At 38.1% G+C, this 12,680-nt stretch overlaps 1 protein-coding gene across 13 annotated transcripts in view; it reads right to left on the bottom strand.

The window, feature by feature from the left end:
• Window positions 1–12,680, bottom strand: part of EML1 (EMAP like 1) — a 130,633-nt gene that overhangs the window by 9,516 nt on the left and 108,437 nt on the right. For all 13 annotated transcript variants that reach the window (XM_056347049.1, XM_056347051.1, XM_056347040.1 and 10 more), the window contains 7 exons: window positions 11,526–11,621; window positions 10,853–10,987; window positions 9,255–9,354; window positions 6,962–7,116; window positions 5,678–5,803; window positions 5,285–5,416; window positions 1,003–1,070 (listed from right to left, as the gene is read on the bottom strand). In XM_056347049.1, coding sequence (XP_056203024.1) covers window positions 1,003–1,070; window positions 5,285–5,416; window positions 5,678–5,803; window positions 6,962–7,116; window positions 9,255–9,354; window positions 10,853–10,987; window positions 11,526–11,621 — 812 coding nt within the window. The remainder of the gene's footprint in view (window positions 1–1,002; window positions 1,071–5,284; window positions 5,417–5,677; window positions 5,804–6,961; window positions 7,117–9,254; window positions 9,355–10,852; window positions 10,988–11,525; window positions 11,622–12,680) is intronic.

Genomic DNA, 12,680 nt, shown 5'->3' with positions numbered 1-12,680 from the left:
AGAAAATATTCCTTGCAAAGCTTCTCCTTTTTATTTACTTTGTTTAGTAAATAAAGTAAATTTAGTAACTCAACTAAATCCTTTATTTAGGATTGATATACAATCCGAAATAATCTTGGCTCATAACGTATGAGTATCCTGTATGTTCTCAGTTAAGTGGAACTGTTTTCAATACTAACAGCAAAGTCTGCCCTCAAGTGACATGAGAGGATGAAGCTCTGGGAAGGCACTCCTCCCTCCTATGACAGACAACCAAGGCTGAACCCCAGGTCTGCTGTTGACCCATTATGTGACCAAGGGTTCAATCTGCCCTGTACAATGGAGTTACTACCTTTCACCTTGGTGTTGTCTGCCTTGTTCAGGCCTTACGCTCTTCAGGCAGAGCAAGTCTCTTAATATGCATTTTTATGTTATGTCTAGCACAGTGTAATATTTGCCAAATTTTTGTTAAAGCCTCTAGTTGTCACTGCATTAGACATAATAAACCACTTACTAAATTATCCAACGAGCAACTTTTTCCTGTGTGACTCCCTCTATGCTGCCCTACAGCCCCCAGAGAAGATCTCTGTACGCATCTGCAAAGTCAACTCAGCCTCTCAATCTTCTCCTTTAGCCTCTCCTTTGCCATGATGGACAAAAAGGTTTAACATTTAGGTCAGCAGTATAGTGACAGCACCTCCCACGCACGGTCTTCCGCTAACCTAGTCTTCCTGCCCTGTCCAAATCCATCTCCTCCCACTGATCTTAGATTGCTGCTCTCCCAGGGCAGAAACCACATCTTCATTCTGTGTTCAAGCAACACTCAGCACACACAGGGTGCTCCAGCACCAGGGTTTCTAGGCACTAAGGCAATACAAATAGATTTCACCCTGAAATTCAAAAGAAATCAAGGGGATAAACAGGATCATGCAAACACCTGAAACGAGAATGGGAACTTGGATGTGAGCTGGAAAAATCATGTAGTGTTTCTTGGTGCCCCAAGTGTAGCTCTGGGCATCTTACCTTCCAGTCAGCGTCCCTACTGCAACAACAGATGCTGAAGGATGAAAACCTGAAGACTGTGCTGGATCCTAAAATGTTTCAGAAGGAAGCACACTTTTTTATCATTTCAAGATACAACCAAAACACAGCTTAATTATTGGCCTCGGGAACACGTAAGTCTCTTGCTGAATTTTTTGGGGGTTTGGTTTATTTGTGATTTGTGTTTTTTTAATAGAAACTTGAGGGGGGGAAAAAAAGCATTTTTAACTGATTGAAATATTACCCAATAGATTCCCCCCCTCTATACAAGGCCACTGTTTTCTTTTCTTCACTATCTAAAAATAACTTGGCAAGTGATTTCATAACAATAACATCAGCAAAGGCAGCTTCTCAACTAATCACAAACAAGTAAGAGATAAAAATAACTTATTAAACTAGAGCTGACCTAAGAATTAAGTAGCAAAGCTGCAGTTTATCTACTGTCAAAAGGACAAGCAAGTACTTATTAAACAAAGGTATGTATCACTTTGCACAGAGGTGTAAAGCTTAACTTCTACGCACACCGACACCTTTTTCAGCACCTGCCAGTTGCAGCTTAGTGGGAGATTAAGGGCATAAATGGGGTTTCTTATTTTGATATACAATTTTAAAACATTTTACTTTGTATAGTGTATTATTATGGAGACGGGTAGAATTGCAGTGTTTTTCTTGCAATTTCAATATATGCCTAAAACCCAAGGTAAGCATTTTCTTTCTATTACTTGTTCAGTTACAAAGAATGAGCACCAGAACTCTTCAGGTTACAGCAGAAAGTCCCAAAACAAATAGCTTATTTTTTCTGATATCTGCCAAAAAAAGAATTTTAAAATGTAAGCAATAAAACCGCAGTAACATATCTCACAGAGATACTTATGCACTTCTTCTTCTATATTCCAGAATGGTATCACGTTGTAGCTATTTTAGTAAACCTGTTCACAGTTTTAGCAATTTGTAACCGCTAGCTCTAGAGGCTTAGTCTAAGGGATATTCCCATTAATTTTAAAAAAAGTGACTAACTTCAAAGACATTACTAACTCTAAAGAAATTTCAGAGAATTGTCAAGATCCAGGATTTCTATATATATGTTCTAAACCACTACAGTGGTCCAGAAAAGAAAATTTGCTGATTTTTCAAAGTATAATTTCATATTAAATGCTAAAAATACTCTCTTGAAAAAAACAGAGGTTCAGACAGTGAATTTAATTGGAGCAGTAACTGGTACTCATAACTACATTAAAAAGCTTTTACGTAGATCTCTATGACAAAAACAGGTTAACACGAAATTATTTATTTACTCTAAATAATCAGTCCTAATTTATGAAACATGTCTCAGACATTTCAAGTGGTTAATAAGGAGATTATTGTCAAGACTGATAACAGAAATCTTCTCTTAATGAGGCAGTGTGTACTTGGAGGGGGAAAGAAATAAATCTAAGTCTAGTTCAATAATCCTACTGCTGTTACCGTCAACCTTTTCAAAAGAATCAAGGTAAATAAAGCAGTTCCTTAAATATTTCAATAACAACAGTTTCTTAGAAAGTGTCTTATATTTGCAAAACCGCAGCCAAATACTGCCTGAAGCACAATGTTAGTCATAATCAGCTAAACTCCAGTTCTGTTTTTCAGAGGACACACACGATAAAACAGTGGAAACTACGTTCTTTTTCAAGTTGATGATGAGCTAAGTAACTTTATTTCTGAGATAGCAGCTTATCTGATTAATAAATTTGTTCCTGCTCCCCATGTTGTAATTATCTCCACTAATGATGCTTCATTATCAACCCAAACATTTAAATGCTCTTTTCTTTAGACTGCAAGAGAGCAAAGTGCCAAAATTTGCACCTCTCTTTATGATAAGGCCCTCCTCAGTATATTGTTCCTGCAAATATATCCTGAGAAATAGATCAGAAGTACTAACTTCTTATTCTCCCAACATTTTTGAAAGTGTATGCACGTGTACAAAACCATACACCTTTACACGGAGCAGGGTAAAGGATCACATCAGCACTTGCAACTGAATGACATGATGTTTTGTTTCTGACAAAAAAGTATTATTAGGAAAGCATAAAAAATGGTACCAATGATTTTGTGCTCCACTTCAGGGTATTTATAAATAAGACTTGCACAAAACCAGTCATGCACAATTTCTAAATAATCAAATTAAGTCTCCACAAAAAAGCCTGTGCTGAAGACCAGAAAGGTCTATGTAAAAGTTTCCAGTTGTGTCACTGGTCGAGTCATTCTGAACTGCATGCGAAGGATCTGCAATCTAGCGTGCTTGTATTCCACATGGTACAATAAACTACACTGCTATTGCTGTATTTCAAAACAAAAAAAGGCATAGGTTTATCTTTTCTTAGAGAGTCTACCAAGATGGATCCAGGAAAAGTTGGTTTACAACTGCTTACTGATTTTTAACAATATTTTTTAATGTCGAGGTTCAGAGCCTAAGTGTGCTGGTGTTTATTTGACCTTTTGTTTGGCATCCTGGTAGCACTTGAAGAGATTTGCGGGCACGTTAAGATTTTGGTGCATCTCAATGTTTGACCACTCAAACCTTGAATGGTCCCAACTCAGTCCCAACTGAGTCCCAGCAACAGTATTCCTAAAGACTGAAAGGGAGAGAGCTTCTTCTTAAATCCAAATCATATTAACATATCATAAACCCTAAAATGAGTAGAAGGTAGGAAAATGGAATTATCTGCCTGATTCTCAGGCCAAACCCTTAGTATTATTGATTTTCCCCTTTTTTTTTTTAGATTAAAATAACTACTTTTATTTTCCTTTCTTTTAATTTCTTCTACTGCAGCCCAATCTGTCTTTATAACAGAGACACTGAATTGTGAAAATACTGCTCCACCTCTGAGGCAGTGGAACTGCTGATTTGGTTTCTCCAATTAATTAAGTCAACAAAAATATGGACCCTAGAACGTATGATCTTGGTTACACAGAATAAACCCCAGTTTCCACATTCATCAGGCAAACATGATTTACCAAGTGGACACAACTGGAGCAGGACACTACAAGAGGCAGTTTGGCAAATGCTGCTCTGCTAAGCCTGCTTCAACCTGATGCAACAGCACCCGCTTACTGCAGACGCATTGTATTCAAGAAGGCTCATCGATACTGGCTTTAACTTAAAGTGTTATGTAGGCCTGAGAATGAATAATCCCGTTTATGAAAAAAGTTGCAGAATTAAGATTTTCAAAACTTCATGTAGGCTAATGAAGGATTATTTACTATATCACACAGAAAACACTTTAGTCAGCTATATAAAACCCTGTATGTTACTGGCTACAATCTGATTTGCAAACCTGGGTATTTGATGTATCACTACACTGGGTGCTGTCTTTTTTTTCCTGAAGTAATTTTTGAACTTTTCCACTGTACAGAGGGCAGATTAAAAGACAGAGAAATAACCTGGTTATCATGATCAGTACATATATCCAAAAAAGTGTAGTCACATACCTATTAAAAACATGTAAACAGCAGACTGTTTGGAAAAAATGGGATAGTGGCATCACAAAAGAGAGAGACAAAAGCATCACCACTGTCTCCAGGAGACAAGTCAATGCCTTCTTACGGATAAACAACTAGAAGAATGATCAGGTGTCCAAAAAATGTACTCTAAAAATCAGTTCCTAGTGATGCATGTAGTAATGGAGATCACATGCCCCCACAAAGCTGCTGGGAATCTGCAGACGCACAACTGGGTGCCTAAGTGCAGCATAAAACTGAGCCTCCGCTCAGCACTCCTTCAGCACCCAAACACCAAGTTCCACACCAGAGGCAGGCAGAGAAATACTAAAACCCACATTCATTTATTTGTGAGCAGGATGTGTAAAAATACTAAGAAATTATAGAAAATAAATCAAGATGGCCAAAAAATGTCACCAAGAAAAATTGGAGTTCTGGCTATCATGCTCAGGATAGCGGTAGTAGTAGTAATCCTGATCAGAACTACTTTTAAATGATAAATATTTCTTAGATTTTTCTTTGTGGTTCTCTTCCTAGTATAAAAAAATATAAATATCAGCAGCACTGTACATTTCTATACGATACAGCATATAGAGTCATATAACCTAGGGCTTAAAATTCTTGTTTTTAAGAGGTTTATGGCCATTTTCAGAAAGACAAATTTTACTACTCTCTCATTTTTTCCCTCAAGTTAATACTTTAAGATAGTTTACTCAATAATCTTATGGAATACCCAAATTATTTGAGAAGTTCTACAAGAGTAGAGCTGTGTTAAATAAATTTATACCTCTATAGTCTTGTTCCAGATAGGATGATGAGTGGTAGCATCCCAGAGAGTAATGTGTTTGTCATGTCCGCAAGTGAAGAACTGAGGTTTAGAGGAATGGACTGCAAGTCCCCAGAGCTCATCAGTGTGACCCTACACAAGCAGAAATGTTTCTTGACAAGAAGGACCGTACCATCAAAACTAAACATGCTTAAACAGGATTAAAATGACCAAACTATATATTAAGGCATTAATAATGCACTGGCTTAGATAGAGGCAAAATTATTATGTTATTTATTGCCAAAAGTACTGTGATAATAAAGCAAACACATGCATATTTTTGAAACTTAACTTTAAGCAATACCGCCACTGCTATTACAGACTTTAAAATGTTCTTGTAAGGCAACAGCTTACCTGGGTAATTGGGAAAAAATCTCCTGATAGCGTGCCCTGTAGGACGAAGTTTCTGGTGGTTCCTATTAATACAACATCCCCTTTCCCCTCTGCTACTGTTCTTATCGGACCAAACTGCTCTGGAATCTGTGGTCATAACAAACAGATAGATGAGTCAGACAGTTTGACAAGTGTTGCTATTTTTAAAGACACAGGGCCTAGAGAATGCATTTTAATAAATGTTGCACAGAGAAGAAATGAAATGGTTGAATACATATGTCACGCTTTCGAAAGTTTGTAACAACTTGCATCAGTTCAGTAACTGTCTTTATAACACTACAAGAAAAGACACTGTTAAGTACGGGAACACTCTGTCTGTACAGATAAACCAAGTATTTCATCAAACAGAAAGGTTCCTTTGTGCTGTGTTAACTTGATTCTATTTTAAACGCATCCTGTGATACCAGACTAAGCATTTCTACTCACAGATAGTGTCAGGCTTTGTATCACTAGTACTTTCTTGCAAGGAATGTTTCTTTAATTGCAGCCTAGGTTCTGAAAGAGCCAGCGCAAATCTCCAATAAAAAGTTTAAGGCATGATAGAAAAGTCTTAAAAAATAACAAGTAATACCACTGTATGAACAAATAGGATAAAAAGAACAAGCACGTACCTTGTGCTGTGTTAAACACAGAAATACCAAAACAGACACTATTCCAGATGCAACATTTAATAATATACAGTAGAGTTGAAAGCCTTCCTCAGAGTTTCATGCTGATTGTTCTCTTAGATTTAGTGTGTAAATAGTGATGTAGTTGTGTCCAAACAAATTCTGCTTTAATCTTTTAAGTTCCTACATAGCAACTGAAGTAATTTTGGGGATTTCAAAACACACAATGCTAACCAAGAAATTAATGAAAAAAAATGGAAGTGCTAAAACCCCCAGAAAATCCTCACATCATTTTGCAAAAGAGGATAGTGCAAAACCATTTAAATATTGTAATACTCTGATGTGAAAAATTATCTCACATTGTTAATCGCAAAGAAAGGAATAAATAATATGAAGAGGTACGAATGCAGGATTTGTTTTCCAGTTACCATAGACCTTATAAAGGGAATAGTATGTTAACTAATAGGCTATCACAGGAATGACCTGATGACTGAAATGATACTGCATTTTACCATTTATTTGCTTTCCCACCGAATACACATCCATAAGAAAAAAAAATGATTTAAAAAGCTCTATTCAGAAGACAGCTAAAATTTCATTTTGAGTAGCTGAGTAATTTCAAGATAGGTGATATCACCTCTGTTTTGTGAAGTTTTTGGTAATTTCCATTCCAAGATATCAGCTTTCGGTCCTTTCCACCTCCAGATACTAATGTGCCATCTCGCAGCATACACAGCGCAAATATTCCACCCTCATGTGCCCCTTGAACTGCGTGGCTTATTCTGTTGGTACCTGGGTAGAAGGAGAAAAGACATTACTACTGAAATACTCAGCTTAATAGCTCCTTTTCCCCCATATTGTTTCCTCTGTTTCTCTACTACCTGTCAAGGATTATATCGAAACAACGATAATGGCAGGCATGGAGTGTGGCACCAAGATGCACAGACCCACATTCCCCCCATCTCAAAACTGAAAAGTATGCATACTTGCTCAGTCTAGTTCAAACATGAAGTAAAATAGGTTAATTTAAACCGTTCACGGAGGTTTAAGCTAAACTGTTTGACATCGCATTTGACCTGCAGTAGCACTATGCACCTCATCAATAAAGAAATCTCAACCCAGTCACTAGTTATCCTCCAATGATATTCCACAGCCTCCAGACACCGAACCTGCACCAAAACCCAACTAAGCTCGAGGTCTTTGTACGTCTGGCAGAAGCTGTTGAATCACTCTCCAGAAGAGCTTGTACTTCTTTATTGATGAACTTGGCTTGTTCAAGTACCTTCTTAGACTCGTAACACCTTCAAAACCAACTACATTAGATTAAGTCTCTCTAATTTGATGCACCATTACTATTACGAAGCATAAAGAAATGATTGCTAGTGATTCTGCTACTGAAACGTGCACCTGACATCAAAGCTTGGCTAACTTTCTGTTTAGCACAAGCAAGGGGCCGATTCAAGTTAGGAAGAAACAACGCCTTTTCCTTTATAAACCCCACTTGCTTCTATCCACATCTGTGGATATGTGTCCGTTACAAGTGATTTCTGTTAAGGGAAGTTTTTGCTAAGGATACTCTGACCTGGTGGAAGCAGCCCTCACTTGAACATAGAGCTCTGAGTCAAAAGTACTGCAGACACAGAAAGCACGCTGTAGTGCAGAAAAAGATGAACAGCATTTTTGCCCAACCTAAAAGAACCGGCAGAGCTGAGAAGACCTTGCAGCACACAAAGAATTCTCTTTCATTTCTGGGATAAAGGGCAGAAGCGGCTACTTGTGGTTGAGGCAGAAGTCAGAGTACTGGCATGAAGGCAATGCCCTGACCCCACCGTGCCAGCAACTGCCACCACCTCCCCAGTCTGGTGGCAGCCCAAAACAACCACCAACAACTGGGAGGTGAGACTACGCAATTCCTAAACTCTGGTTGGAAGGAAAAGTGTTCAAGTGTCTTGCTTTAAACTGTCATAGGGAAAAGAAAAGGGAAATAAAAGAGGAGCTGAGTTAGAAACACCATACCCATCCCTTCCCTCAACGTATCGGTCAAAAGCACAAGGAAACAACTGACTGATAGTCCTTGGGCGAAAAAAAGTCTACAAAAACCAGCTCAATAAGGCTCAGCTGTGTAACTGATTCACTGCGTTGCTTCCCAGATCTTACATCCTTCATCTATCTTGGGAGAAGGCACTGAGTAAATAAGAAGCAGCTGTCATCCACATCCCTTCTTCCTTTACTAATAAGGCCTCCTTTAGGGGATTCTCCTTATTCCTATGCATGGCATCTCACACACTAAATAAATGTTTAGGATGTTGCTGCTGTTTGCCTTCCGGCAGGCATTGCCTTCTGCTGCCTAAAAAAAAAAAATATTTTTTAAAAAAATCTCTTTTCTTACTAGAAAATGCTTTTTAAGAAGTTTGTCCTATCCATCTGTTCTTGTGAAATAAAGCTGAGGAATTCAATTAAATCTGCATATATTTAAGCTTGACTTCCTAGGACAACAAATAAAGCTATTTGTTGTCTTTTTTAAAGTGTATGTCAATAGGCATAATTTTCGCAAACACTGCAGAGTGGCAGTATAGGAGACTGGAGATTATCAATTACATCAAAAGTGTTTCTTACTATGACACTGATTCAGGAAAAGAACTTTTCCTGCTATTTCTTAGGTCAGTAAAAGCTATATTTGCTGGCATAGCTCTGTGATTCAGCATTTGACCATACGGAACACATTCTGTAGAATTTTGTGCTCAAGTGGTCAGGCATATATGTTCTTCAGGTGCTCATAGAGGAGAATCCAGACATAAATCTGCTGGATTGGTCTTGGGAAAGAACTCAAGATAAACAAAATTTATTATCCTTAAAGCGAGGCTACACTCACGTAAAAATTCACAGTCTTCTGTATTAAAATTTTACTACTAACTTCAAGCTTGTCTTACCTTTTCCCCAAACCAAAATGTTTCCACTTGAGTCTCCTGTAATAGTATCACCATTTTCAGAAAAGGTCACACACAGGACAAACTTTGGCTTCTCTTGTTTCTGCACGGTTATGAAAAATACACACTCACAGCAACACACAACCCATTCATTTGAACTGTATACATTTGAGTCATCTAGTTTAGTCTTACACAGCTCTATTATTACTTAAAGATCTACAACAGGAGTTAAACACATTCCTACGGTCTAAACAGTTAATCTGTGCAAGGGCAAAAGCTGAGGTTGGTGGCCCAGTCCTGCACCCTTTCATTACACGTTGCAGACAGAGCGAGGGAGGTAGCTGCTGGGTTTGGACACAAGACCAGGAATGCTCCGAGATAAACCGAATCCCCCAACTCCCGCAAACCCCAAAGGCCTTAAGCATTTAGAAATGGCCAAAGATGCAAACAAGCTTTATTACTGTAATTTTTAACTCCAGAGTTTCTAGGGGGAAAATATTTGCAGAGAGTTTGGCTGTAGTGTAAGAACTCAGAAACCGTCTCTTAGAAGAATCCTGACCTTCAGCAAGGGAAATGTTGCTTTGAGACCCTGCATTTCAGAGACTGACAGCAACAAAACAGTGAAATAAGGGGACAAAACAATTCACTAGCTAGTAGCTTCTAAGGACGTTATTTACAATGTTTGCGGACTACCAGCCTCTTTCTCCCTGAACTAAGAACCATTCTCAACTAGGATCACCACGTTCTTCCACCTGCCACTACCATCGAGAATAATAGAGCCCTAACAGAGGCAGAAATGTGCCCAGGTAGCTTAGTAGTTAAAAATGAATGAAAAAATAAAATGTAGCAACATTTAAATGCATTATCTCAGCATCTCCTCCTGATTTCACACAAAGTATATTAATTGACATTGCAAAATAGCTGGTTTGGCTCTACCGGCGGGCCAGGACTCCCCAGGAAGTTACCTCAGCCCTGATGGAGTTAATCAGCAGGGGCCACAAACATCCCTCATTTGTGCATGTAACTGCTGCCCAGCTCAGTTTATATTTAAGAACAAAACCCAATCAAGGCCTCGAAATCAAAATTATATTTACCAAGTAGTGGCCAGATCAATCTGTATTTGGATAACGTGTGTATGTATCTGAGCAGAACAGAGGAAAATGGAAGAATATTCATATTCAGATAATTTATGGAGTTTTCCAAGTCTTTCCTCTGACAGTAAAAAAAACCCAGCATATACCACTCACTCTATTTTTTTGTAACCTGAGGTAAGCATAGAGAGTATTAGGGTAATAGTTTTGTTTTTTTTTTTTTTGGGGGGGGGGGGCGGGGGGAAGCATAGCATAAAGAATACAGGAAAAAGGATGCGAGGAAAAAAATGGTAATAGCAATTCCAAATTTCATTGGGGAAATTTTACCCATGGAAAAGTTCTCTCTTTTATAAGGTAGCCATAACACGAATGCTACCTCAGCTTCCACAAAATTTCAAGTTTAATAATGATCAGTTGTTTTGATTTACACGTTCAAACCTTACTAACCCTTACTTCTGTAAGACTGTACCATTACTACAAACACAGAATGAAGGAAATATTTTATTTTACCTCAAATAATCCTTGCTTTTTAATAAGGGAATTCCCTTCTAGTGTCCAAAAATAAAGGTGTGATTTTCCACAAGTAACTATGATATTTGTATCAGTAGGGTGAAAATCTGCAGCAAATACAGCCTCATTAGAGCACTTGGAAGGAAAAAAAAACACAAACATTGTATCAAAATCTAATATTCCAAGAAAATAAAACAATATTAAATGGTTGTCCATTTAGATAAACTGATAAGTTGATAACTCCTGATATAAGAAAAATTCTGAGCTATTCATTTATTACTGTAGTCTAGAATACTTTGATAGAATACTTAGAAGTCAAAAGATTTTATGTTTTTGTAAGTACATATCAAAAGTTATCCTTCAAATCCATGCCAGATAATGAGAAAATCTACAGAAAAGAGTAGTTAAGACATTTTGTTTCTGCACATGCTCTTATCATTGCCGCCTAGACTTTTCAATAAGTTCTGGAATGGCAACAGCAGAATTTTTTTTTTAAAAAAAAATCTACTGGGATAATCTCAACAGAGAGAAAATATTCACTTTCTTCATGTTCTTTCATGTTTTATGTGAAAGTGTTTAAAAGGCACAGGAGGTTAAATATAGAATGACATTTTATGACAAGAAATCCAGATCTACATACAAGAAACTAGTACAAAATATCTTATTGCAACACCTTGACATCTGCCAGCTTTTCTTCTTTCTGCCAGTCCCACACAGAAAGCACATGGTCGTTTGAGTCATCCACGGAGCAGAGGCTACTTCCTCCGTTCTGAGGCAAAACATGGAAAATATTAATGCATCGCTCAGCCAACAGGAAAACACATAAATACACATTTAAAACAAATACCCCTGTATAGGTGAAAATATTTATACAAATTTACACTAACTGTTATACTTCTAGTTATCCCATAAATCTCCATGAAATATAATAATTTATCAGGCCATTGAAAAATAGGTCTAAAAAGGAATCTAGAAGAGGAACTCTTGCAAACTTGGACTTCATCAGGAATGAGTTATAAGTTTCCTTCTTTGCAACGTAAACCAATTACTTCTTCTCAGACCTGCTATGGACACAGGGAACTTTACTCTTCATATAGGAATAATGGATCAGAGATCAGAATCAGGGAATGTACTAAGAAATAAGAAAACAACTTATTCCTAGCAAGTCCTTTTTACAGTTATGGCTTCTATCAGTAGTTCCAATCTGAATGACCCCAATTCCTTTAGTCTTTCTTCTATCAGTAGTTCCAATCTGAATGACCCCAATTCCTTTACTCTTTCTTCATGTATCATGTTTCTCCAGCTGGTACCCATTTTCCTGATATGTGAATCCAAAGACTGGATGAGGAACTCCGGACCGAGACTCTACCTGAATTGAGTGGGGCTGACCAACACCGGTCTCACTAGTGATGGGAACTCCCATACAAAAGACCATCAGATCTTTTTCCAAACAGCAGCTATCTGCAAGGTACTTTTTGGACCATTTCCCCCCATTTCTCTGGTGTTCATTCCTAGCTGTGTTGTCTACAGTGGAATAAATCATCAAGTAATCACTAATTGATTTCCAACCCAGTCAAATGTGACTTTTGTATCCTGTTGCTCCTGGCATCAGCTACGTCAGCTTTGACTGCAGATGAGCTTGCTGGAACAGACTGAGCCTGTGGTCACACTGGCATTCCCTCAGCAGCAACGCTGACACACACCGTCCTTCCTCTGCCACCCATGGCACAGCTGTTTGTTGCTGCCTCGCGAGCTGAGCCACCACCACAGTTTGGGCTATCACGGAGTAAGCCTGGTTGGGGAACAGATCGATTTTTGGGGGGAAAAG

The sequence above is a fragment of the Falco biarmicus genome, chromosome 7 (genome assembly GCF_023638135.1).
Source record: "Falco biarmicus isolate bFalBia1 chromosome 7, bFalBia1.pri, whole genome shotgun sequence".
Lineage (NCBI taxonomy): Eukaryota > Metazoa > Chordata > Aves > Falconiformes > Falconidae > Falco > Falco biarmicus.
This window is presented reverse-complemented; position numbering and strand designations above follow the sequence as displayed.